The 27026-nt window shown below is 40.4% G+C and overlaps 2 protein-coding genes across 11 annotated transcripts in view; one reads left to right on the top strand and one right to left on the bottom strand.

Annotated features, from left to right (window-relative positions):
* Positions 1 to 27026, top strand: part of SLC35D1 (solute carrier family 35 member D1) — a 75374-nt gene that overhangs the window by 46409 nt on the left and 1939 nt on the right. The window contains exons 11-13 of one of the 3 annotated variants that reach the window (XM_059924280.1): positions 15608 to 15735; positions 16382 to 16464; positions 18515 to 18799. In XM_059924280.1, the coding sequence (XP_059780263.1) occupies positions 15608 to 15735; positions 16382 to 16464; positions 18515 to 18552 (249 nt within the window). In that variant the 3' untranslated portion in view covers positions 18553 to 18799. Of the gene's footprint in view, positions 1 to 7622; positions 12374 to 15607; positions 15736 to 16381; positions 16465 to 18514; positions 18800 to 27026 lie in introns of those variants that run through there. The other 2 variants (XM_059924286.1, XM_059924292.1) reach the window with 2 other exon arrangements.
* The window catches only part of MIER1 (MIER1 transcriptional regulator), a 55298-nt gene continuing 51987 nt past the window's right edge, over positions 23716 to 27026 (bottom strand). For all 8 annotated transcript variants that reach the window (XM_059924272.1, XM_059924228.1, XM_059924234.1 and 5 more), the window contains one exon: positions 23716 to 26735. In XM_059924272.1, the coding sequence (XP_059780255.1) occupies positions 26407 to 26735 (329 nt within the window). In that variant the 3' untranslated portion in view covers positions 23716 to 26406. The remainder of the gene's footprint in view (positions 26736 to 27026) is intronic.

Raw genomic sequence — 27026 nt, 5'->3', positions numbered from 1 at the left:
TTTAATTTACCAGTTTTTTTTTCTTTTGTGGGTTGTGCTTTCAGTGTTGTGTCTAAGAAATCTTTGCCTAACCCAAGGTCACAAAGATTTTCTCTTATATTTTCTTCTAGAAGTTTTACAGTTTTAGGTTTTATAGTTAGGTATATAGCCTGTTTTGTAATGATTTTTATATGTGGTGTGAGGTCTGGATGAAGATTCTTTTTCCTGTGTATGTGTTTTTTTAAAATAGATATCCAGTTGTTCCAGTACCTTTTGTTGAAAATACTGTCCTTTCTTTGTTGAACTGCCTAATTCTTCATAACACTCTTTTGAAGTTCTTTTATTATCACTGTTTTATAAATGAGGAGGCTGAGGCTTAGAAAGTTTGAGTTGAATGCATTCTGAAGGCATGCATTGAGCCTGTTTCTGTGTGCCAGGCATCGTGCTCCAGAGAGACATGGTGCATTCACTCATAGCTCTGCCAAGGTCACATAGCTAGTAAGTCATAGAAGGATTTTAACCCAGATGGGTTGGACTCCAGAGTCCAAGTTCTCACCCGGTAATGAATTATCATTCAGTAAATGACTGATTAATTGTAATGTAACCTAAGTAAACCATATGTAGCCATTGTTACCTTAGATTCTCAGCTATTTGAGGGTAGAAATCACTTGTCTTATTTATAGTTGTGTCAGTATTTATCAGTTCCTGATCCATAATAGGCATCCAACCAGTAATAATAATAACAGAATACCAGACAATATTTTTTATGCTTAGGCATTGCCCTAAGTACTCCACACTTAATCTTCAAAACAGCCCTCTGAGACAGATGCTGTGAATATTCCATTTCACAGAGGGGCTGAGAAACTTGCCACATACTACCCAGCTGGTAAATACTCAGTCCTTGATTGCCTTCCACATTTTCTTAACTGCAGTCTAGTAAATAGTGAATAGATGAATAAATTTATTTTCATATCCCTTCAGGATATGTCATCATACTGGTTATATAACTCTTAAGTCAGCCTCCTTTTGTGTAACACAACCCATTTTACTGTAGCTTCTGACACCAAACTAGAGTCTATGCAGTCTTTGGGGTGGGCCATGGTGCAGCTCAGAGTCTAGCTCCAGAGTTAGGTTCTGAGGACTTTGGTCTAGCTATCTCTGCCCAGCGCCTGAATCTACAATTCGTTCATTTTGGACTCCTTTGCCTGTTTCCTTAAAAGGATGTGTTGCTTCCTAATTCCAGACTCCTCCTTCTGAATAATTCCATCCTAGCAGACTCTCTTCTGGTTCTAGGCTTCTCCTGAAGTAAGGACATGAGCTTTTCCTTTACTCAGTAGCTCTCTCATTCGGAGAGAGAGAGGACATGTTTTGTAGTATCAGTTGGTTGCTGCTGCTATAACAGTTACCAGGCTTTTTAGAGTTAAATAACTGGCATCTCACTAGAATAACTTGGACTTTTAAATAGGATGTAGGGAGGTTAGCTAGCCCTTGGTTATAGTATAATTCCTTACAGAAGAGCACCGAAATGGAATATAGCCAAAAAATGTGTGCTTTGTTATGGGTACTGCTGCTAGCTATTCACATATAGTTCACTTTTCATGACCTCGGTTTTCTTGTGCTCAGTTTTTAAGCTAGAGTTGTCTATCGTAGTTCTGCCACTAAACTTCTCTGATTCACCCTGAGGAAGTCCTGTGAAACTATGTCATGTGGTCATTAGGTCTAAAGTTATTTTGCAGGAGACTAATGACATTTGAAGGAACTTCTTCCAGGTGTAGGAAACACATAAAATATATTATCTTTTTAAAAGTTCTGATGGGAGTCCTCTACCCACATTTTAAGGTGTTTTAAGAGGCAGAAAAGAAAAAGGAATAGAAGTAGGGGAGAAAATGATGGAAATGCTTGAGTAGTTTGGACTCAGCCCTGAGTTGGAGATTAGTATCAAAGGTGTACTGATTTCTTGAGGGCAGAGCAAGTGGAAAGGTCCTGAGGTGGGAGTGTGCCTGGTGTGTTCAAGAACCTGCAAGGAGGCCAGTGTGGCAGGTGGGAGTGGAGTGCCTGAAATGAGATGGGGCCATAGAGGTAATGGGCTGGGGGCAGATTAGGGACAACTTTTAAGAGATAGGAAGAGAGTTGGAGGATTTTGAATAGAGGAATGACATGATCTGATTTAGTTTTAATAGGACCACCCTGGCTACTGTGATGAGATTAGATCAAAGGAGGAGGGGAAGTGTGAAATGTTTATATTAAGAGTAATGGCTTTCATTTATATAGGAATCACATAGCATTTATAATAACATTAGGCATTTATATGGCATTAATAATAGCAATGCCGAGGCCCTTTTAATACATTCCCTCAAAAGAGCTTTCAACAGCTATCATCACTCAAAGGTCACAAAGTATCTATCCAGACTGGCACCAGTAATAAAGGTTGTGGTAGTCTCAGGAACTAAAATCACAGAGTTGCTTGGGAGATTTCATAGTGGAAAGGCTACTTAGGCCAGGACTTGACCAGTGGGTAGGATTTGGAGAGGTGGGAAAGAGAAGGGTGGGTATTCCAGCCATGCAGTACTGCGTGAGCGGAAGTGTGGGGCTGGAAAGGCAGATGTTGGGTGGAGGCCGGGGAGGTGCTGGTAGGAACTCCAGTACAGCTAGAGCAAGACGTATTTCACAAGGGTGAAACAGGCCTCCCTCGGTATTTCCAGGGGATTGGTTCCAGGACCTTCTGTGGATGCCAAAATCTGCAGATGCTCAAGTCCCATGGTCAGCCCTCTGTATCTGTGGGTTCTACATCCGCAGGTACCGAGGGCTGACTGTGCTAGAGAAGTAGGTTGGTGCCTGAGTGCAAAGTGCCTTGAATGTCTCATAATGGGAAGGATGAATACCCAGCTAGGAAAATACTCTTGAGAGTTACTAATACACTACAGATGGTAGAGGTTAGGTCAAGTCTTGCTTACTCATAATACAATTAAGGCCTAATTGGGATGACCAAAACCAGGAAGGTTTTACTATACTTAGGACTCCTTGATTTTCTGGATGAATAAATTGGTGTGCAGCCACAGAGATGGGGGAGAAGCGATAACTGCCAAAACCCCTTTCTTCTTTTTGCTTTTTGGCAGTATTAGTCCCTGGTATGCCTTAGCATTTTGACTTTTACCCCTATTGGATGTCTACTGTATGCTGATTAACCTTTTGAAAATGATCTGTTGTCCTATTAAGTCTGTAATTTAGTTATATAATTTAACATATAATTATATATAACATTGTTATATAAATAAATTATATAATTTAATTCTCACATCAATCCTGTAAGGGTGGTATTCTAATCACCATTTCACAGATGTGGAAACTAAGGTTCTGAGAGTAACTTGCCCCACATTATAGAATTTTGCAAATGTCACAGAGTCCACAGTTAAATGCTTTCTAGTCAACCCTGTGTCACCTCTCTGTTTCCCTTTGTTCAGATAGGAGCTCTGGAAGATAGATGAAGAGGCAACATAGCTCTGCTTTATGTGCCTGGTGAGAAAGATGAGAAAAGGGTCCCCAGCAGCTGCTGTGTGGGGAGTGAAGATGGGGTGTCCCTGGTCACTGGAGGAAGAATGTACTCAGAGGCCCTGCCGCAATTATTCGGCAGAAATTGTGTGTATTAGGAAATCGCAGTAAAAGTCAAACTGTCTTGGTTCATAGGTTTTGATATTGGTTGACATATTTTACCCATGGAATATGGAAGGCAGGGTCTAATCTAAGAGGCAGAGCCACCTGGCTACACCTGTGAACAGACAGGTCAGCTGCAGGGGGAGATGGAGACAGCCTGTTCCTTCACACTCTCGTCCGCGGCCATGGAGCTGCTACGTGGAGGGCGTTTTTAGTATATGTCTGTAGGATGGATTTCTAATTGTACGAGGCTGGTAAATATGTCCATGGCCACGTAGGTCTCGGAGAGGTAGGTTGTACTTGCCTGATCTCTGGAAGTTCAGGAGTGGATCAGAGCAGGTGAGGTGGCACCATCCAGCGCTTGCCAGCCAGCGTTGTGGTATTCTAACTAGACCCCTGTCTGCGGGACACTGTTGCCTTGTCTCTTTCTTCTGTCTCTTTCCTGGCTGTGTCTGCCACAGCAGGTCTCAGTGAATTAATAATTGGTAGTACTATGATCTGAATATTAGGCAGATGGAGAATTGCTTAAGATTTTAAAAATCAGTATTTAGGATTGTCGAATACATAAATACCAATTCCAAAGTATCAGAGGTCAACTTTAATGTGAATATTTATAGAGCCAGTAGATCGAGAAGTTTTTTGAAGTAGCAGAAGATTTTGATTCAGAATCATTTGATAGTGATGTATAAAAATTTAGATATAGGCCTTTCCCCCCCAAATTGGGGTTTTTCCCTTTCTTTTCTCAGTCCTCCTCATCTCCTCCTTCCAGCTTCCCCACATTCCCAAAGCTTCTAGGAAGCAATTTATATTCTTTCCACAGCATTAACTCATCACTGCTTTTTGGCACATGGTGTCTTTGTTGATGAATATTTACTTCTTTTCAGGTGATTCAGGAAAGGCCATTTCTGAAAATGTAAACGTTTGATAATGATCAAGTCAGGAATAAAGATGAGATGAAAGCCTTTTATTATTGCCTCATGTTGGAACTTGTGATAAACTGAACAGTCTGTACTCTTTAATCTCCAGAGTTAAGAATAATGGTTTCTGTGTTTTGGTTTTGCTCTGGTTATTTAAACAACTCTGTGGTAACAAGATGCCCTTTTCTTGCATCAGGAATCTTCTTATTATACCTTATTATACCACTCTACCTTTTGTTAACAATGCATCTCGCCTCTAGCCTGTGAGTATTGGAGCTTACATGGAAGTGGGGAGAAGGGAATAAATATTTCCTGATTGCTTACTCTGTGTGCCAGGATTAGGGCCTGGTTCTTTATACGTGTTATGTCATTTATTCTTCAAACAAGTCTAGGTAGATAGTATTATTCTTATCTTTTTAGTACAGAAGTAGAATCTCAAGAGAAATTAACAAATTTGCCCAGGGGCACAGAGCTAGCAGTTACATTCAAGATTTGAACCAACACCTAACTCCAGAGTCCATGTTTTTTGTCACACTAACTATGCTAGGGATATAGGGCCCCAGGATCACCATAAGGAGGAAGTCCAGAGTAAATTCCAGGGCGTTCTTTGTCTTCTTCTATCCTACATTGCTCCATTATTTCTATTTAGGTGAAATCGGCTTAACATGAACATAATAGATTGTCTTGACAGGAGAAATAAAAGAGAGCATTGTTATGTTTTAGGTTGTCATGGGAGAGGGGATCTAGAGGAGGATAGGATGAAAGTAAGAAAGATCATTCCTTCTACTTTTTTGTGGGGTTGGAAGCAAAGGGAAATTGACTATCATGTAGATGTACATGTGAACCTCAAAGAAGTTTTAGCTTTGATCGGGAAGGCTATGGTAAGCTGTCTCCTTGGGTCCTAGCCCAGCTACCAAGGAAATCATCTACTTGATGCATTAGATAAATAAGAAAAGTTTCCAGAAGAGTCGGATCAAATTCTGAAAGGAAAAAAGGAGAAGAAAAAAGAAATGGAAGAAAGCAACCAGATGAAGGAAAAGATGAAGCTCTGTGAACACTGGCCCAGGGATGGGTTCGTGAGGCTCCTTTCTTTGAATGGGGCCATAGCAGATATGCAATTCAGCAGTTATTTAATTGTGCTGCTACAAAGTGCCAGGCTGTGTAAGGCACTCTGTAGAGCTAAGAGTAAAGCCTTGGGAAATTCATAGGCTGATGGGAACAAAATAAAGACAGGTACCTGCACTGTCAAGTGGAGCAGGGGCTATAGGGAGGAAGCCGATTCAGTGCAGAAAATGAGACAGACTTGGGTTTTATTCTGGTCCATCATTAAGATGCTTTGTGACCCTGAGCAAGGTAACTTATGACTTCTGGGACTCAGCTTCTTCATCCCTAAAATGAGCACCTTGAAGGGATATTATAGTGGCAGGAGATGTATGTAAAATGCCTGGCATGTAGTAGACTTTAATAAATTGTCACAATTTGATTATTTAGTACCCTGAATGCCTGATCTTGCTTCCTTATTTGCAGGAGCCAAATCCAGGATGGAGACATCTGAAAGAGTGTAGGCTAGGCTGCCAGCTGGAGACCCTAGGGAGTCACAGGTGGCAGGCTCGACGGCAGAGCTGGTCAGGGCAGTTTAGCATGTCGGCTCTTTGAGCTCCTCCAGCTTGCTTTCAGTTTAGTGACTGGGGCAGGAGGCTATGTAGTCCAGGTGAGAGTAGACAAGAGTAATCACTGTCGCAAAAGAATGAACGCTCCTGCCGTTAGGTGTGGTAGACAAGTGTGAGGGGTAGCAGCAGCCAGTTCAGAGCCTGAGGGCCCAGATGATAGGTTCTCCACTGGGAACTTGACTCTAGTCGGAGAGAAACCAACTCTGTGAATCTCCCCAGGGTCTGCATGTTTGCTTACTTATTGGGATGTTTTTTACTCTTATTAAAAATAATATTTCTTTGTCTTGAATGCTTATTTTTGAAAATGCAGAAAATACATGTAGAAATCACCTATAACCTTACTGTCCAGATGTAACCATTTTTTAAAAATAAATTTATTTTATTTATTTATTTATTTATCTGTTTATTTTGGTATTTTGTTTACCGTCCAGATGTAACCATTTTTTAAAAATAAATTTATTTATTTTATTTGTTTATTTTTGGGTGCTTTGGGTCTTCGTTGCTGTGCGCGGGCTTTCTCTGGTTGTGGAGAGCATGGGCTACTCTTCGATGCGGTGCGCGGTCATCTCATTGCGGTGGCTTCTCGTTGCGGAGCACAGGCTCTAGGCGCACGGGCTTCAGTAGTTGTGGCACTTGGGCTCAGTATTTGTGGCTCGTGGGCTCTAGAGCACAGGCTTAGTTGCTCCACGGTGTGTGGGATCTTCCTGGACCAGGGCTCGAACCTGTGTCCCCTGCATTGGCAGGCGGATTCTCAACCACTGCGCCACCAGGGAAGCCCCCAGATGTAACCATTGTTAATATTCTTGTTGTGTTCCTTTCAGACATTTTTCTATTATGATGCATATTAATATACATATTCATGTTCATTTAAATAAAATGGGGTTGGACAATACTTAATATTTTGTAAGATTACAAAATACTGTCATTGCCAGTTTTTATTTTATATCATTTAAATGGATGCATAGTATTCTATTGTATGAATTTATATAATTCCCTATTGTGGAACATTTATCCTTTAGCTAATTTTCTGCAATTATAGATTTTGTGGTAAATACTTTGTCAATAAGTCTATGAAGATGTATACAATTCATCCATGAAATGGATTGCTAGGTCAAAGGATAAGCAGAATTCTAAGGTTTTTATTTCAACAAATTGTCATGCAGGAAGGCTGTATAAAATTGGCACTCCTGCTGGCAAGTATGTGCAAACATTCATTTTCCCAAAGCATCAACAGCAGTGGATAATATCATGATGAGGGAAATGTCTCTAGTTTGGTAGATGAAAATGCTGTATGTTTTAGTTTTATGTGCTGTTGATTTGTAAAGGTAGCTCCAATGCTCACACCAGTCTCCCTTACATTTGCCATTCCTTCCTTCTTCTCTGATGGTGGTTTTCTATTTTGCAGCATTGCTGGGAGCCTGGTGTATTCCTACATCACTTTCTCTGAAGAGCAGCTGAGCAAACAGTCAGAGGCCAGTAACAAGCTGGACATTAAGGGGAAAGGAGCAGTATGACCAGAGGATTGCATCAACTACACAGGCCCAAGTTTTTGATCAGCTCGGAACACTGGCAGTTCTTATACAGATTCTGAGGTGTCTTGATTATGGAGAAAATACCATTCCTTTGCACTTGTACAATCTGAGGATTGATTGCTGCCTTTTAAAATTTTATGAGAGAAACTTATAATTGACTCTTTTAAATATGCCATTTGAATTAATTTATATCAGACTGGAAAATGTACTGGGCTTTTTAATTTATTTTTCTTCTATGCCAACAGTGAAACATCAATGTTTATTCCATAGTTTGATATCCAGGTGTCCCTGAGAGCTGCGTATATGAAGTGCTCCACCTGGAGCCGCCTCATTCACATCGTTGCCGCGTCTGGAGGCACTTTAGCCTTCCTTCTGCTGGAAATGCAGCCAAGGATCTTAAATTTCTCTTCTTTGAGTTTTCTTTCTTAACAATTGCATTTTCTTCATAAGGATATCATCACTGCTTTTGCCAAAGATGACGTCTTTGGCGCTAAAGAAATGTGTGCGGCTTTGAAGTGTATTGGTTTCCACGTTGGCTTCCCTAAGAACTCATGGGATGAACAGAGTGCTTTCCTTGAAAATACCCTATTCCCTCTTTGTTGTGTAGGATGAGGATAATGAAGGGACGGAGGAAGTAGGCCTTTTACTCATTTATTCGTCTGTCTCTGATTCATTCATTCAACTAAAATGTATTGAGTATGTAGTATGTGCCAGGCATTGTGCTAAGTGCTGGGGGTAAAGGGATGTTTTGGAGGTAGTTGCCTTGATCTCACTCCTGCGATAGTGACCGAGGGTTAGACAGAGAACTTAGCTCTGTTGATTTATTTAGAAGATGTTGTGACTATGAACAAGTCATGGAAAGTTTTTCACCTCTCAGAAACTGCAGATCTATAAGTAGGGTTGGAAGCACCTGTCTACCAGCCCCACGGCGACGTGAAACCATGTGCTACAGTGTATGTCACATGTATGTGAAAAGCTGCAATTGTAAACCATGCAACTCAGCCTTTCTTCTCTGAGTGAGAATGGCATGCAGGGAAGGTGACCATCATCTGTTTCCCCATGCTTCCCACCTCTGGGTTTGGTCGCTACTCTTTTTGCTCGTCCTTGAATCAATAATGACTACGTCTTATGTTTTTGAGTGTATGGTTTGAGGAGAAAGGCTGGTTAGATGTTTCTACACTGTCGAGGCTTGGACTGTCTCTGGCAGTGTCAGTGTTAGAACCATCACCTTCCTTTCCACTTCAATGGCACGAGCATTACCTATTTCCTTTGGATGCTCCCACCTACATCCCACGTCCGTTGGTCACTTGATGAGCGTGCCCGCTTCTCTCAAGACCAGTGCTGCATCCTGGAGAGCAGCTGTGGATGGGCATGCCTGAATTGCCTCTTTGGGTGGGTCAGGTGTTAACTCAAACAGTAGTGTGACTTGGCTTAGAGACATACATTGACTTTGAAGATGAGTGTTTGCTCAGGCCAGCTGTGCAATCGTTGTGTAAGAGGCTGGGTACCTTTGTGTTGGTGCACACTCCGGCTTCCATTTCATTAGGTTTGCAATCTACTGGCCTTTGTTGACCTAAACAGTATTTTGGTGCCTCAACAGGGGACCTGGAAGGTTTTTGATTTCTTTTTATTTTTGAAAGAGTAATATATTGAGGTCATTTCACATTCATATCTTTCCCTTATTTTGTCTTTATCGAAGCCTGGCCAGTGGTGCTGGGTCCCTAGAATTAGCCTCATGGCCAACTCCCAAGTTACAAGGTCCAGGTAAGGGGTCCTAAGGCTCACTTTTTTCCAGTATTATGTGAGCTGAGAAAATTCAAGTGGGAGAATAGGATATTATCTTGTGCAAGATATCTTATTGTCCCTGTTTTATTGATAAGAAAACAAGACTCAGAGAAAGTTAGGTGACTTGCTAGTAAGTCACAATTCCTGTGTTTTCCACTGAGCCATGCTGCCAGTGATAACCTCCCTTCTCCCCTGAGCGGGTGAGGAAAGGGGGCTGCCAGCTAAGCTAGCTTGAGCTCTTTCAGGGAGGCAATCTGTTGATTGAATTTGGAGTCAGAGAGGAATAGGCTTTGCGAATCAGGGAGAATGATGGGTCAGTCTACATGCCTGAGCTTCTGTCTCACTTCCAGGCTGGCCTCGGTTGACATGCACTTCTGGCTGTGACTGCTGCTGCCACGGCCTGGTTGTGCCTGGGGACAGTGGGAAGTCGTGGGAGCTAATTTTAGCACTTCTGTTCCTCCTTCTGTCAGCCACATGGAGGAGGGAACTTGGATGTTAGAAATAGTTTGTGTGCATTCAGAGGTGTTGGACTAAAACCCCACCGGGGTTGAACTGCTTCGTGGGGATCAGGTTCCCTTGAAGATCTGTCATCTCTCCAGGTTTATTTGAGGAAATCATGGATAGTTATAACTTCACTAGATGCACATGACCTCAGGGCTCCTGGCCTATGCTGAACTTTCTGGATGATTAGAAGCAGTAGAGTCGTTTACAGCTTCTGCTCTATCCATGTAGATTGCTGGATGCCCCCTTCAACTGCCACCAACATTTCAAGATAAGAGAAAGAAGCCTGGGGAAGTTGGAGATTGAATAGACTGGCCAACCATTTTTGAAGTTTGTTTTCAATTACGTGCAGGCTTGGTTATGGCACACACAAAGAGATTTACCTGGTATTCCAGCATCTTATAAGGCAAAAGTTCTTTGACCTGTTAACTACCTCTTGGAAGAAAGAGAGACAGTATAGAGTTAAATGCTTAATTTGCCCTTTGAGACAGATGAGCTGTGGTGAGAATTTTGAAGACACATTAGTGACTAGTGGCTCCTCTTCTTGAGTCAATGACAGTGATGTTGTCTTCGGCCAGTCTGTTTTTGAGGCAGTGCCAGATTGATTTGAATAACCCTGGTTGGCCAGGCTACACATTGCTAACATGTCAGGTGATTTTTAATACCCTCATATGGAAGTTGACTGTATGAGTCAGTCATTTGTAGGATCCAACTTGCATGTAGGTTAAGAAAGAAAAGTATGTTTGCAAGTTTGTTGTTTGTAGTCCTAGTGTATCAGGAATGCATGGTAAGTTCACGTCAGTAACGCTGATGTAGGATCTTCGTGGAAAGAATAGTAGAATTTCACTTTTGACTGGTTTGGGATGGAACCCAGGATTTTGGGAGGGCCTGTCTTTGCTTTCATTAGTATGGTGTCATTCAGTGAGCAAAGATTGACTGTTTTATTCCAGGCATTATGCTAAGCTCTGGGGCATCTGAGATGAAGAAGAGGGCAGGGTTCTTGTTCTCAAGGAATGTATTATTCTTTAGCCAGACCCCGATTGAGAGAAAGAAACAGATGAAAGGAGTCAGTGATTTATGAGTAAAAGCTGCCTGCACAATTGTCAGCACCGCTGATTAGGGGTGTCCCACCCACAGAGCTGAATGAAGCACTTTTTTAATCTAAGAGGAGTTATAACTCCTACTAGTCCCCCAGCTCTGAGATGAGTGCCAGGCCATTAGAATCCTGTGAATAGCCTGGGTCCCTCCTCCCTCTCCTGCATGTGTTCTTGCTTCCTCATAGCTATAGCTATGTACTACTGGTTCCTCCTTATGAACAAGGCTGTAATTGATTTTTCCCTCCCTGAGGGGGGGAAAAATATTCAGAATAAATGAGATAACAGATGCAAACTACTCAGCACAACGCCTCCTACATATTAGGCACTCAGCACATGTTGTTATTGTCATTATTTCATGGTAAGACTATAGGCAAAGATTAAGATTCTTAATTTGTGCTCCTTAAATGCTAGAGGCTGGGCAGTGTATTTCTTTTAAAATGTGACCCTATACTTTGTTGCCTCTAGAATGCTTAGTTTTAAAGAAGAGTTTCTGCTCACGGTTAAAGAATGGTTTCTGCTCACGGCCGTCTTTTATTAAATACGTACTGGATATAATTGTGGATATTGTGTGATGCAGGTGAATCCATCTGTTTAAAAAAAAAATAAAAAGAAATTGCTTTCGTATTTTGGTAAATTAAAAAAAAAAAAATATTTTCTACCTTAGAGGAAGATAATTACACTTCAGAATGGTGATTCCGTTAAAACTTCCCCAGTTTGTCACCTTAAGGTAGCTCCTGTATAGGTCAGACATTCCTTCTTCCCTTCTCCGAATTAAATGCATCAACTTCATGCTGCCTCTGTGTCCAGGCTTTTGTCAGTTGGTATTTGTGAACCTCTGGCACCATTGCTGTTTTCTAAACCTACCTTCTAGTTCTTACTGTTAGGATGCCACTTCATCATGGTATGAGGAGGTATTCTATGGTGGGTTTTTTTTTAAGCTTGCTTTTTTGAAAATACTTTTTAAAAAAATCTACTGGTTAGATTTTTTGTCTCACAAAAATGTTTTTAGAGATTATTTTGTTCATAAATGTTTCTTTCTCATGCTGATGATCAACTGAGTTTGTCTACAAATGTTGGCCTATCACACAGTATTTTTTCAATACAGATTCTATTTACCAAATGACCATTTTAGTGTTTTTAAAAGGTACCGAGGATTGAGATATGTAAATCAGGTGACATAATATGAAAATTATGTGCCTAAATATTTTTGTAAAGGTGTCAAATAAATACTTTTTCTTCAACACATGTATTAAAATTTCTTTCTAAGTGCCTACAAAGACAGTCAAGAGCCATAAGTATGCCTGAATTTAAGAGGATGGCATCCAAGTTAGTTACCTGAGACCCAGTAATAGAGAAAATACTGTTTGCCATTGTGATACTATGATTTATAATAAGAAATATACATTTGGTCTTTGTCCCTGTTCCTGGCACACAGCTCCTAAAACCCTTGTAATTTTCTATAAGAGCTATAGGAACATCTTTTGTTATAGTATTTAGTATCGTTTCCAGTTCCTGAAATAGCTCCAGAGCCATAACAGTGAAATGGGTGTCCTTCGTTAGCATCTTTCAACCATTCCTGACTTTATGCTAATGAGGTGACTTTTGGAAACTCCCTAAGGCTGGGAGCTGGTTGCCCGGGGAACCAACTGAATGATTTATATTGGAACTTTCAACCTCCACACACCCGCCCCCTCCAAGTGGAGGGGAGAGGGGCAGGAGGTTAAATCAATCACTAATGGCCAATGCTTTAGTCAATCATGTCAACATAATGAAGCCTACATAAAAATCCATGAACTTTGAGATCTGGACAGCTTCCAGATCATCGAACATGCATAAGTGCTGGGATGATGACGCTTCTGGAGAGGGCGTGGAATCTCGGCACCCCTCTCCATGTACCTTGCCCTCTGCATCTCTTCCATCTGCTGTTCCTGATTTGTATCCTTTTGTAATAAACTGGTAGTTTAGTAAGTAAACTGTTTTCCTGAGTTCTGTGAGCCACTCTAACAAAGTAATCCAATGTAAGGAGAGGGTGTGATATATAGCTGTTTGTTCAGAAGCACAGGTAACAATCTGGATTTGTGATTTGTGTTGGAAATGGGTTGGGGAACAGTCTCGTGAGACTGAGCCCTTAGCCTGCAGGATCTGATGCTAACTCCGGGTACATAGTGTAGGAACTGAATTACAGTGCACACGACCTGTGTAGCAGACTGGCTTGGTAGGGAAAAAAACACATTTGGTGACCAGAAATATTGTGAGTAGAGCATTGAGAAGAAGACCCAGGGGCAGTTTTTCCTTTATAACCATTCAGTGCTTTGCATGAATAGCACATATGACTAAATATCCAGTGTCTTTGGTGTACTTGTGGTAAGCTGAAAGGAAAAAAATGCTGATAACCTCTCTGCTTTTAAAATATTTCATCTGCTTAATCGTGTTTAGACTCTGAGTAGCTTTATTAGGAAATAACCCCAAAATAAAACATGCTCATTAGGAAGCATTTTTTGGTACTGGCACACTCAACAGAGGTAGAAGTATATTAAGGCCTTAAAAAAAAAAAAGTGGTAAAACATAAAATTTACTATCCTAATACTTTTTTTTTTTTTAAATTTTTATTTATTTATATTTTTATTTTTTTTTGGCTGTGTTGGGTCTTCGTTTCTGTGCGAGGGCTTTCTCTAGTTGTGGCAAGCGGGGGCCACTCTTCATCGCGGTGCGCGGGCCTCTCACTATCGCGGCTTCTCTAGTTGCCGAGCACAAGCTCCAGACGCGCAGGCTCAGTAGTTGTGGCTCACGGGCCTAGTTGCTCCGCGGCATGTGGGATCTTCCCAGGCCAGGGCTCGAACCCGTGTCTCCTGCATTGGCAGGCAGATTCTCAACCGCTGCGCCACCAGGGAAGCCCCAATCCTAATACTTTTGAAGTGTACAATTCAGTCGTATTATGTATATTCACATTGTTGTGCAATCAGTCTCCAGAACTTTTTCATCTTGTAAAACTGAAATCCATAACCATTAAAGAGCTCCCTATTTCCCCCTTCCCCCTAGTCCCTGGCAGCTACCATTCTACTTTCTGTCTCTCTGAATTTGACTACTCTAGATAACTCGTATGAGTGAAATCATACAGTATTTGTCATTTTGTGATTGTCTTATTTCACTTAATGTCCTTGAGGTTCATCCGTGTTGTAGCATGTGTCAGAATTTCTTTTTTGAGGCTGAATAATTTTCCCTTGTATGTATATACCAGCTTTTGTTTATCTGTTCATCCACTGACGGACACTTTGGTTTCTTCCACGTTGTGGCTATTCTGAATAATACTGCCAAACAAGCCAAGCTGTCACTTTGGTTTGCTCTAACAAATTGCCATAGACTGGGTAAACAACAAACATTTTTTTCTCACAGTTCTGAGGCTGGGATGTCCAAGATCAAAATGCCAGCAGGTCTGGCATCTGGTAAGAGCCCACCTCCTGGTTTGCAAATGTCCATCTTCTGATATCCTCACGTGGTGGAGAGCAGAGAGGAAGCAAGCTGTCTTGATTTTTCTTATAAGGGCTGTAATCCTGAGTGTCTCCACCTTCATGACCTAATTACCTCCCAAAGGCCCCATCTCCAAATACCATCTTATTGGGGATTGGGGTTTCAACATATAAATTGGGGGAGGGGGATGGGACACAAAATCTGTAGGAGTGGGTGTGCGAATATGCTTTCGATTCTTTTTTGGAGTTGCTAGGTCATATAATAATTCTATTTTTAATTTTTTGAGGAGTTGCCATACTGTTTTCCATCGTGGCTGTGCTATTTTACATTCCCACCAGTAGTGCACAAGGGTTCCGATTTCAACACTTGTTATTTTCTGTTTTATTGATGGTAGCCATCCTACTGGGTGTGAGGTGATACGTTATTGTGACTTGTATTTTCCTAATGATTAATGAGCATTTTTTCATATATTCGTTGGCCACTTAATATACTTTCTTTGGAGAAATGTCTATTCAAGTCTATTTTTTTCTAATTGGATTTTTTTGTTCTTGAATTTTAGGCATTTCTTCATAAATATCCTGAATTTTAACCCCTTATCAAATATATTATCTGCAAATATTTTCTCCCATTCTGGAGGTTGCCTTTTGATTCTTGTTGACTGGTGTCCTTTGATGTAGTTTTAAATTTTGATGTAGTACAATTTGTCTATTTTTACTTTTGTTGACTATGCTTTTGGTGTCATATCCAAGAGATAATTGCCAAATCCATTGTCATGAAGGCTTTTGTCTACGTTTTCTTCTAAGAGTTTCATAATTTTAAGTCTTAGTTTTTGTGTATGGTTCAAGGTAAGGGTCCAGCTCTTTTTTTTTTTTGCATGTGAATATCCAGCTTTTCTGGCACCAGTTGTTGAAGAGACTGTCCTTAAGGCATGTGTTTTAATCAACTTTTAAATATCATCTTAGAGTTTTTTTCTTTCTAATTTGTGAGATACATGCTCTTTCACGCAGCCCCTTGCTGGTTTATCGTCTCGCTTGGCTTCCGCGCACAGGGCCGTCAGTTATCGGGGAGCAGCACGGAAGAGGCACTGTCGAGAGGGGCAGAGCGCAGAGCTGGGGACTTTGTGTATCCACAGCAGGTGAGCAGTGACCACGTGCCCCCAGGACTTCTTCCCTGCAGCTCTCATCACATCTGTTTGTTCATCCATCCATCGAGCAAGACTGAGCTCACTGAGGCCAGCGCGCAGCCTCTAGCAGAGGCCTGGCACGACCTTGTTTTACAGGTGAAGCTGAGGGAGGTACAGCTGTGCACTGTGGTTGTGGAACCCACATTCCAATCCTGATCAGTCCTTGCTCTTCCCCACCACACTAGATTCTTGTTTCTCCTCGTCTCCTTGTAATACACTTGGTGGTACCAAGCTCATCACCACCATATGCCTGTCAGTTGGCATTCTTCATTCAAAGTTCACACACAGTGGACTTAAAGCTGGCAGGAGCTGGTGGCTGGTTGAGCTTGAGAAGGCAAAGCAGCCATGCTTTTCAGTTGTGCTGATGGTGCCCTCTTGTGGCCACAGCTACACTGGGGGACTCTATGATGGAAAGCAATTTGCTTTCCAAGAAGGAGAAAAGCACTATGATTTACTTATTTTTGCCTGCTACATGCTTTTACAGAGTTAGGCCTCTATCATGCGTTTTCATGGGACAATATTGTTGTACAAATGGTGGCTTAAACAAGGGCTGATAAACTGAAATCTGGACTTTAATTCCAAAACCTTTTTTCCAAAGAATTCCAGATAACATCCCTGCGTTAGGAGAATGCAGTAGGAGAGTTTCACCAGCGTGCGTCATCATGTCTGCGTATCCTTCAGGTAACTAATTTTTTTCAGTGGATATTTTTGAGGCCAATATCTACACATGATGACAGAATCATGAAATTATCTGAGCTATATGTAAGAATCTATGGGAGGAAGAATGCCATTCTACCTGGGAATGGTAGGAAAAATTTCTTGGGAGAAACGGCATTTGAGCTGATTCTTGAGGGACAACTAGGATTCAACTGAGAAGCTATTGGAGGGACAGGCCTCCAGCATTCCAGGGCCACTGTATCTGTTTCTGTCTGGAATGCACTCCCCCCCTCCCCCCATGTCTTTATAGCACATGCCCCCATCTCTGTGGGCCTTCCTTGGCCAGCTGATCTGAAATGGTACCCCACCATACTCCCTGTCCCCTTCCATGCTTTATCTCCACAGCACTTGTCTCCTCTTATCAAATTTAAGCTTAATGAAGGCAGAGATGTTGGTCTGTTTTGTTTGCTGTTGTGTCCCCGGCACGTAGAAGAGTGCTGGGTAACGTTGTAGGGACACAGTATTTCCTGAATTGAATACATCTAGACAAAGAGTAGCCAATTAGTAGCTACATTTTTTGAGCACAGCAAGGCAGAAACATAGCCTCTTCTTCATTTTAGAAAGATTATGCCAGCTGCAGTATTTGGATTGTATACTGTAGACTGACAAATTCAAATCTTACAGGGCCCAGGCAGGAAAGAAGTGTGAATGTGAAAGAATGCAATCAATACATACGACAGTGAGTGGTAGGGCTTGTGGTACCTACCTGCTTAAAGGCATTCGAATTAAAACAAATCTGCCAGGGCTTCCCTGGTGGCGCAGTGGTTGAGAGTCTGCCTGCCAATGCAGAGGACACGGGTTCGAGCCCTGGTCTGGGAAGATCCCACGTGCCGCGGAACAGCTGGGCCCGTGAGCCACAATTACTGAGCCTGCGCGTCTGGAGCCCGTGCTCCGCAACAAGAGAGGCCGCGACAGTGAGAGGCCCGCGCACCGCGATGAAGAGTGGCCCCCCGCTTGCCGCAACTAGAGAAAGCCCTCGCACAGAAACGAAGACCCAACACAGCCAAAAATAAATAAATAAATAAATAAAAATTAAAAAAAAACAAAAAACAAATCTGCCAGCCAGGTTTGGCCCACTGGCTACCAGTGTGCCTAAATCAAGGAACTGCTATAGATCAGATTTGCACTATAACAAGATCGCTGAGGTTGCTGTGCAGATTACTGTCAGGTGGTGGTCAAAGAAGGGTGGGACTGTACAGGTACGTATGTCAGCTAGAGGATGCACAGTCCTGGTGAGAAATGATGGGGTCCTAACATGTGGTTGTGAAAGCACGGCAGAGAAACAAGATTTGAGTTATTTTAGGAGGTAGAATTAATAGGTGATGATGAAATCTGTTTCTATTTTTTGTTTATAAGTAAAACTGTGGTGAATTTTTTTTTTTTTTTTGGCCTAAATCTAATGTCTTCAGGAGACCAAACATGAACATTTTTAAGGTATTTATCTTAGGTTTCCAAGTGTTTTCCAAAAAGGTAAATTTGAAGTGTAGCCATGGAACAGAGTACATCCGCTACCCACAATAAAAATAAGTTTACTGAGCATTTGCTACATGCTAGGGAGGCATTTCTTCTTGGCACCTTACATATAGATACATTCGAATCCTCTAAACTGTTGTTTAATGTAAGTCCTATTATTACATTTATTTTAGAGGTGAGGAAACAGGCACAGGAAGGTCCCATTGTTGGACAGTGGTAATTGTGAGAAATTCTTTGCTTTACAGAATATAAATTTGCCTTCCTGTAAGGCCTACCTTTTGCTCTGAGTTCTTGGAGCTGCAGTACAGTGTAATGTTTGTGTGTGGAGGAAATGTCAGATTATTCTTTTAAATCAAATTACATGAGTCCCCATGTTGCCACTTGGCAGGATATTCAATCTCAGTCCTTCTCTAAGGTTAGACAAGACTGAAGGGAGAGTCACCTGGTGCCTAGAATATAGAAGGGGGACATTCTTGTCTTCAGCCCCTCATGGTCACTGCTGAACTCATCTTAATGACTGACTCTAAGGTGTCCTTTGAAGGCAGGTGGCGGCACAGATCCCAGACGTCGGCACAGTGATACTTTCTCCTCCTGGAAGTTCCAGTGCCTCGAGTGCAGCCTGTCCTACACCTCATGCAGCCGTTCCTTTGATGTCTTACTCAACGAGATTTGCATTCCAGCTTTTCCCAGAGCCTACCGACCATCTTTTCAATTTGGGGACTTTCTCCTTTCCAAAACTGACTTGTGGGAAACAGGCTAGGAGAAAATGTTGTTTGCAAGCAACATCTGCTTTTTACCCCAGAACACACATCTTCCCTGAACGCAAAGATCCAACTTGGAAAAACAGAAAGTGAACAAAATCCAAATGATTGGAAAGGTTAAGTCTTTCAGCTTCTCAAGGTGGCTTAGTTTCCCCATTTGTAAGTTGGGGGAAATATCGTTGTGAGATTGGTTTGTGAGTGTTTAGCACAGTGCATGTAACGGCAATCACTCAATAATGGTACATGTATTATTTGCAATAGGCTTGTTTTAGCTGCCTAATGACCCTTCGTCTGTGACCGGCACATGCTCCTTTTGAGGGAATGGCTCTTCCCCAACTGTCCTAGCCAAATGAATCCAAAAGGAGCTCCCACCTTATGAGTTGGCTAAAGGATGGCTAATAGTATTCACTTCCCTGGCCATAGGGACTGATTGGCCAAGGGTTGAGCCCATGGCCCTAGCCACGAATACCTGCTTATATAACTATTAAGTGTTGTGAAAGAAAGAGACAGAGGGATCTGATCTTGTCTAAGAAGCTCAGTCTAAGGCTGTTGAACTTTGGACAAGTCATTTCTCCATTTTGGGCCTTAGGTTTTCCCTTCTATAAAATCAGAGGACTGAGTGGGAGTTTCCAGAAGGGTTACATCTGGGCTCTGGCAGGTTCCTCTCACCCACTTGCTGCTTCATGTACAGGCTTCTTGTTGGCTCTGTGGAAGGACCAGTGTACAGGGTTCTGTTGTAGCTGCCGTACCTAGCAAAGCACACCCTGCTATTTTACTTTTGGCTTCCTGTTTACCTTCCTCTTTGCCAGTTACATAACAAAGTAATTGGAATCAACTGCCAAGTGACTGCTACCAAATTTGAAGGCTACTACAAGCCTGTAATTCTGAAATTCACATTGCTCTGAAAACCAAGTTTTTTCTTGAGTTTGTTGGCAAACTCATTTGGCAGCAGTATTTGACCTGAAATTTGTATGAATACGAATACATTTTATTGTGGACATAAGTGTTTTTACCATAGGTTCTATACCCTGCCATGGATCTTTTATAGAACAGATGTATTACCTCCCTAAAATCTGAAAAATTCTGGCTATGGGGATTTTGGGTAGGGGATTATAGACCTGTGCTACTACTAGGTCTTTATCTAGTACTTTCTGGGGATAAAAAAAAATTTCCCATGTGTGATTCTATAATCCCTGTGATACTGGCACTGTGGGTTATCATGCTTATTTTACAGATGGGCAGTTCAGCTGTTTATTTAGCACAAGATGTATGACAAAGTAGTGGCCAAATCAAGAGGAGAAATCTTGAAATATGGCTGAATTTGGATGAGTGGGATGGAAAGAGGTGGCATGGTGTAGAAAAGGCTGTGTTTGAATAGGAGGATTCTGAATAAAGTACAGTTGACCCTTGAATAGTGGGAGTGTTAGGGGTGCCTATCCCAATCGTGCACAGTCGAAAATCCAAGTACTGCTATTTCTGCCTCCAAAACAAAGGAATTAGTAAATGACTCACCCAAGGGCAGGAAGCTGAGAGTTTGGATAGAATCAGGACTCAAACCCTAATTCTTTTGATTCCACATATTGTGATCTCCAATCAAACGCTAACCTTCCCCCACACTTCAAGATCTGTAAAATGAAAATACAGGTACTATATTTATTGGGAAAAGATACCCACATATAAGAGGACCCAACACAGTTCAAATCTGTGTTAAGGGTCAACTGTGCATATTTTAGACCATCCCTTGGTTGAAATGGAGGTATAATCAGAGATAAGGAAATCGAGTGGGTCAATCTTCTGAGAGTGTAGTCAGAAAACAGACATGACCCTTCCTCTCATGAGGCTTAGGATCACAAGGGGGTGATAATCCTACAAAACCAAAATGGCCCCTGTGACTAGTGCTACATAGAAGACTTAAGTCTTTAGTAAGAGCCAGACCAGTGTACATCCACCACTTAGAAATAACATTTTTGGCATACGGCCTTCATTGCTTTTCCTAACCATACATATGCATGAAGTATATCCCTTGAACAAAATTGGGGTCATCCTGCTCTTTTCACTTAAAGGTATGACACAGGTTGTGGCAGATGAGAGAGCTAAATGAGGTGTTTCATCCTTTTTGGCCGATTATTAGCATTAGCCACTTAGGAGATTTGTAGACACAGCCCAATTGTGCTTATAGTATGTTTTTGAAATGCAACTGCCTGTCTGCTAAACACTGGAGGCAGATGCAGACAGCAATGCAGTAACAAGGCCACATGGCAAAGCAGTTCATGGAGCCGGGAATTCAGGCTGTTTGAAAGCTCAGAACCACCAGCCATCGAAATAAATTTCCACCATCTACAAGTATGTGTTCAGAGGGGATTAATGGAGTATTCAGACTCAGAATGACTGGCACCACAGTAGCTCCTAGCCAGAGCTGGTTTCTCATGTTCACTCAGCTAAAGCACAACTGGTGACAAGGGTAGACTAAGGGTGAGTTCTTTCCCTCAACCCAGATTTTCTGGTCAGGAATTTATTTTTTTAATTTTTAAATTTTTTTTAAAAAATCACTTTTTTTTTAAATTAATTAATTTATTTATTTATGACTGTGTTGGGTCGTTTCTGTGCGAGGGCTTTCTCTCTCTAGTTGTGGCAAGCGGGGGCCACTCTTCATCGCGGTGCGCGGGCCTCTCACTGTCGCGGCCTCTCTTGTTGCGGAGCACAGGCTCCAGATGCGCAGGCTCAGTAATTGTGGCTCACGGGCCCAGCTGCTCCGCGGCATGTGGGATCTTCCCAGACCAGGGCTCGAACCTGTGTCCCCTGCATCGGCAGGAGGATTCTCAACCACTGGGCCACCAGGGAAGCCCTGGTCAGGAATTTAAAGTGGCTCAGGAATTTAAAATGGCTCTGATGCCATTCTCTGCTTCATTTCTTTCAGTTCTGAAAGAAACCACCCTAACTCAGAGTCCAGATCTTTTTCTGCTTAAAAAGCTTAAGTGTATATTCTTCACATTAATTCAAAGTCCATCGTCTTTTGGAGAGAAAGAGCAAAACCATTTATTTTAGAACCTACCTGAACTCACTCAGCAAACACGTTCTTGTTGGTGTGCAGAAAGACACATTTAACCAACTCTACATTCAGTCAGCCATTCATGTTAATGATGATAATAGCAAAAGGTGAAACTGTATAATCAGGCCAAATTTAGATGAGGCCTCACCTCTCCTCTTTCTTTAGGGAATCAGGAGCCTCCCCACCTTACAGTAGTGCTCCCTGGACGGTGAATGACAAAAGGGGCGAGTCCTGCATAATCCACAGCTGTTGTAATCAGCCCTGCAGGAAAGGGTACAAATAAATGCTTATGGGACTCGTACATTTATTTTATGTTGCTTAATTTCTAACAGACATATTAAGTTCAAGGAAAATCTTATTTAGCTAGAATTATAGGGCATGGAGTCATTAATTCTTCATTTCCCTGAGATGGTGCCTACTCTTCCTCTCCTTGTGCCCTCCTTGTACTCAGCATGCACTTCTACTGTTGCACTTACCTAATGCCTTCTTGAAGAGGACATGCCACACCTCTGAAGCCATAAGCCAAGCATAGTAGCTTGCATAAGTACAGGCCCAAATATCTGCTGAATACTGTATATGGAAACATGATGAAAACTTGTCACCACTGACTTTAAATGTAAAGAAAACTTTACCATCAATTTGGACAAAGGAGAATTAGAATTCAAGTCCAGTTTATATGGCAATTCCTCAATGTTCTTCACAGAATAAGTAGACTTTAAAAGTACATTCGAGTTTACTTCTTAGAACAAGCAAAATGACATTTCAAGTACAGTTGACCTCTGGACAACGCAGGGGCTGGGGCGCCGACCCTCCATGCAGTTGAAAATCTGCGTATAATTTTCAGTCTGCCCTCCGTATACAATTCCTCTCTCATCCAGTGTCCCACGTCCAACCACGTCCAATTCAACCAACCATGGATCATGTAGTGCTGTAGTATTTACTACTGAAAGAAATCTGCATATAAATGGACCCATTAAGTTCAAACCTGTTTAGTTCAAGGGTCAGCTGTATATTATGTATCCTAAATAAGTCACAGAAGCTAGTATAAAAACAAGTTAAGATAAAAAACAATCAATCATGTTCGGAAAAGGAAAAACACGCACATACAGATGTCAAAGATGCCAGCACAATACTAAGGGTAAATAATAAGAAATAAGGTTATAGAAAATTGGTATTAGAAGACAGAGATTAATGCAGATATTTAAATACATAAAATCAGTCCATAACTGGGGGGGTATGACCCTTAAGATTCTGCAAAGGATAAACTTGATTATTAGAGAGCAGAGTCGATTTTATGATAAAAAGTTTATAATCAGTAGACTTATGTGATACAGGAAGGTCATTTTTAGGGAGAGAGATTCATATGGTTTTCCACATTGGCACTGTTCATGAATATGGAGTATAGTTAGGAAAACCTTTATTTCTGATTTGGTATTTAGTAGTGATATAGAGCCGGTTACACACCCCCTAGGGTCATCAGCACACATCTTGCCTATGAAAATTCATCAGCCCCAATTTTCAAAGTGCGCACTCTTAATTTTCCATTGAGAGTAAATCAAATACTGTGACAAAAAAGTTTTTCTGCAAAATCATATGTGATACATACACTGCACTGCAAAAGAAGGAAACAAAATGTTTTTAATTAAATAGTTCAGAGGAAGAGAAACAGGTGAATAGAGGTCCACAGACCAAAGGATCTCTCTGGAGGAAAAAAAAAAAAGACAAAAATACATCATCCACCCATTTACCCATGAGGTAAAAGGGATCAGGAGCCACTGAAACACTACTTCACGCACTTCGTCCAGGAGCAGAAGGAACAGAAGTTGTATATATTTGCATTGTAAACAATGTGCATCATACAAACTTAACATCTATAATTAAAACCTACTCAACCTAATAAAAATCATTGACAAAGCATTATGTAGGCAAATATGTTTAAAAAAATATTTTAATAAGCATATTCAGAATGGCAGACAGGGAATAGGGGAAGGGAATTTCCTAATAGTGCAAAATTACTATGCATAAATTTTAAAACATCTAATTCATAATTTTAAATGCCTATTTAAATATTACTTCAAATACATTTGAAAGCTCAACAGATTTGTGTTGAACTGAGTTGCAAATTTTCAACTCTTTTGAAAGCACATCATAAAACAGAAAACCATTCCAAATGAAGACAGATAGATAGTGCTTTGCTGGGGGTAGGTATGGGGTGAGGGAGACTAAGTATTAACGAAGCCTTCTTTTCCCAATGCAATTTGTCAAGAGTTCAAGAGTTATGAAATGTACTAATTCTTAAGCAAATTAAATGCATGGTATTACTAAAAATTTTTAAAGTAGTGCAATGAATTATCAAGTTATAGTGGCTGCATTATGAAGAACAAAGTACTGTGTGAAATACCTGTATAAACATAAAATACAATTAAATATTTCTCTATGAAAAGCTGAGCATTATGTATTATAATAGTGGAATGTCTTTCATTAAGCATACTTTAAAAAGATCAAGAAAAGTAAAATTTCCTAACATGTATACAACATGTGCCGTATTTGCAAACATGCCTGAGAATTTATTTAAAATGTTCCTGTAATGTTTGTTAGTCTGCAAGAACTTCACAAACCTGCAAACAAAATGCATCTTTCAAAAAAAAGGGTAAAAATGGCAACTCTAATATTGCAACAACTTAAAAAAAGTTCATCATCACTATTTCTATCGACCACCTTTGACAAAGAGCTAGGATACTTTGGATTCGTATAATAAAATCTGATTTAGAAAATGGATTGTGACCATCTGCTAAAGCTGCCATTCTGGATAAATTAATGTTCTAGGTAAAACAAAAACAACAAGAAGTTCACGCTTCTCAACACTTCCATCCAAAACTTTGATTTACTTGGATATGTATGTAACAACAGTGAATCTACATCATATGAAGTCAAGTGTTGTAAAGTGGCTTTTAACACTGGGGAGAAAAAGTTGTTCACATTGGTGGAGGGAAGCAGTCTGAACATAGGTTAATAGTAATACTTCTCGGGGGATAAGGCCTAAACCATAATTTCTCAGTGCAAACCTCTACTCAGTTGCATTAGACAGTTGAGCCATTAAAAACAAGACCACAGAAGATTTATTTTAAAAAGGCATTGGCTCTTTGATGGCTGAAAATGAGTCAGTAGAAGCATTTGGGGTATGCCTGTGTGATAAAACAAGAATAGTTAATAATCTTTTATAAAAGTTTGGATATAGGTTGGTCTATCAGCTGTATAAAACTACATTTTTTAAACAAGAATTTTGCACTAAAAATAAAATGGCACTATTGCAAGGCTGTGCAAATAATGGATGATCCTATTTGTAATCACACAGAGCAATGGTTGCTGAATATCTTATTTTCACTTTGGAAATACACTATCAAATCTGAAAAGCTGGATTGTTAACTGGAAGTCTAAAAACGTCTAACTTTATCACTTTTTCCTCATAAAATCAATATTGTTGCCTGCCAACTCCTTGTGTGTGCCAATATCTAAGTATCACTTGACCTTTTCCCCTGTTTATTTAATGCAAAAACGGGAAATTTTGTAATGCATATAAAAATAACTGAACAGGATTCTGGTCAGCATGATACATTTAAGCACTTAAGCCAACATTAAACTTTTGTCTTGCTTCAAAAATAATTTTGAAAATTATAGCAAATGCAAAACAAACTATGTGATCTAAGTATCATGCTTAAATTTCAGAGTTCTCAAACTATTTGTCCTTAAGTAGAAACTTGAAAAAAAACAAATGTTCACAATCCTTTATGAATGCTTTTACCACCTGGATATAAGAAACATGACTTAGTTACTACACAAACACTTAAAAATTCATTAGAAAAACCTTAGCAAAATAAAATGAAAGCTGACAGACTCAGAATATCAATTCCTCTCATAAAAGTTTACCAACTGTACAAGTTAAGAAAATTATACAAGCTTTTGTATTAAGAAAGGACAGCTCAGTCAAGACATATGTACTGTAAAAATCTTCCAAAGGCTACAAAGAATCTGGAAAAATACAGAATGTATTTCTTAAGCCCAGATAAGAATATGGAAAGACATCATGGATGTCAACAATTTTACATATACAAACCTGACTTGGTTTATTTTTAAACTTCTATATATAAAAAAATCATGCTAGCATAACTACTTTCAGGATTCATAAGGGTTTCCTTAATAATGATAACTCAATTTGTATGGAGAAGAAAAATGTCTGTTATAAAAGACATTTCAAGAAACTCAGAAAAATTGGTGTTAATCAGAAATTTGAACTTGTTTTTTTCTTCTTTGCCATCAAACTAAGCAAAAAGTACCTTGTAGTGAAATTTGAGGATTAATACATCAAATGAGAAGGTACAGATATATCTTTCAAATTTACTAAACTATTTGTTATATATCCTTAAAAGGGCCTTCACAATTTTAAAGTAAAAAATCTGCAAAAGGCAGAATTATGAAATCTTATTTACTAAAGTTAGGACAATTCAAATTTTCAAATTTTAACCAACTGCTTCAAGGAAGTCAACTTTTTAAGGTAACCCATCAACCCTGAAAACTTTAGTCACACCAGAATTTACTCCAAAGAAAGTAAAATAAGTCTAAAATTTAGTCGTCTGTGTTTTCAAGTTCTTCAAATTTTCCATGTGAGACTGCATCTTGGAAAAATTCAGAAGAACCCGGACTTTCTTTTCCATTGCTGTTCACCCTTCGCCTTTTGGCAGGTCTCTCACTTTTTTCATCAAAATCACTTTCATTTCTTGCAGTCGTATGGGCAATTTTGGGGTCAGTGGTAAGGTTATCTGTTTCATAACCATTAGTATCCATATCTGTGTGAAGTGGTTTCTTACTTCCACCTGTTGGTCCATTAACGTGTAACCCTTCAACTTTCACGTCTTCTTTGTTTAATGTTTCACCTGGTCCGTTAGATGACACCCCTAAGTTGGAAGAAACATGAATGAAACTGCTAATATTAAAAAGCCAAATTTGCAAACTATTATAAGACAGCTATAAACAGCTGTAAAATAACTTTTTATCGAGCAAGTGAGGTATCAAATCTGTGTATACATATGGTTTGAATTCTGGCTTTATTTACTTTAGTAGCTGTGTGACCTTAGGCATGTTATTTACACTCTCTTGTACCTCAGTTTCATCACATATACAATGAGGATAACAACAAATTTATAAGATTGCTGTGAAGATTAAATAAGTTAATAAATGTGAAGAAT

Source organism: Balaenoptera ricei, chromosome 1 (genome assembly GCF_028023285.1).
Source record: "Balaenoptera ricei isolate mBalRic1 chromosome 1, mBalRic1.hap2, whole genome shotgun sequence".
NCBI lineage: Eukaryota > Metazoa > Chordata > Mammalia > Artiodactyla > Balaenopteridae > Balaenoptera > Balaenoptera ricei.
Note: the sequence above shows the minus strand (reverse complement) of the source record. Positions and strands in the feature narration are given on the sequence as shown.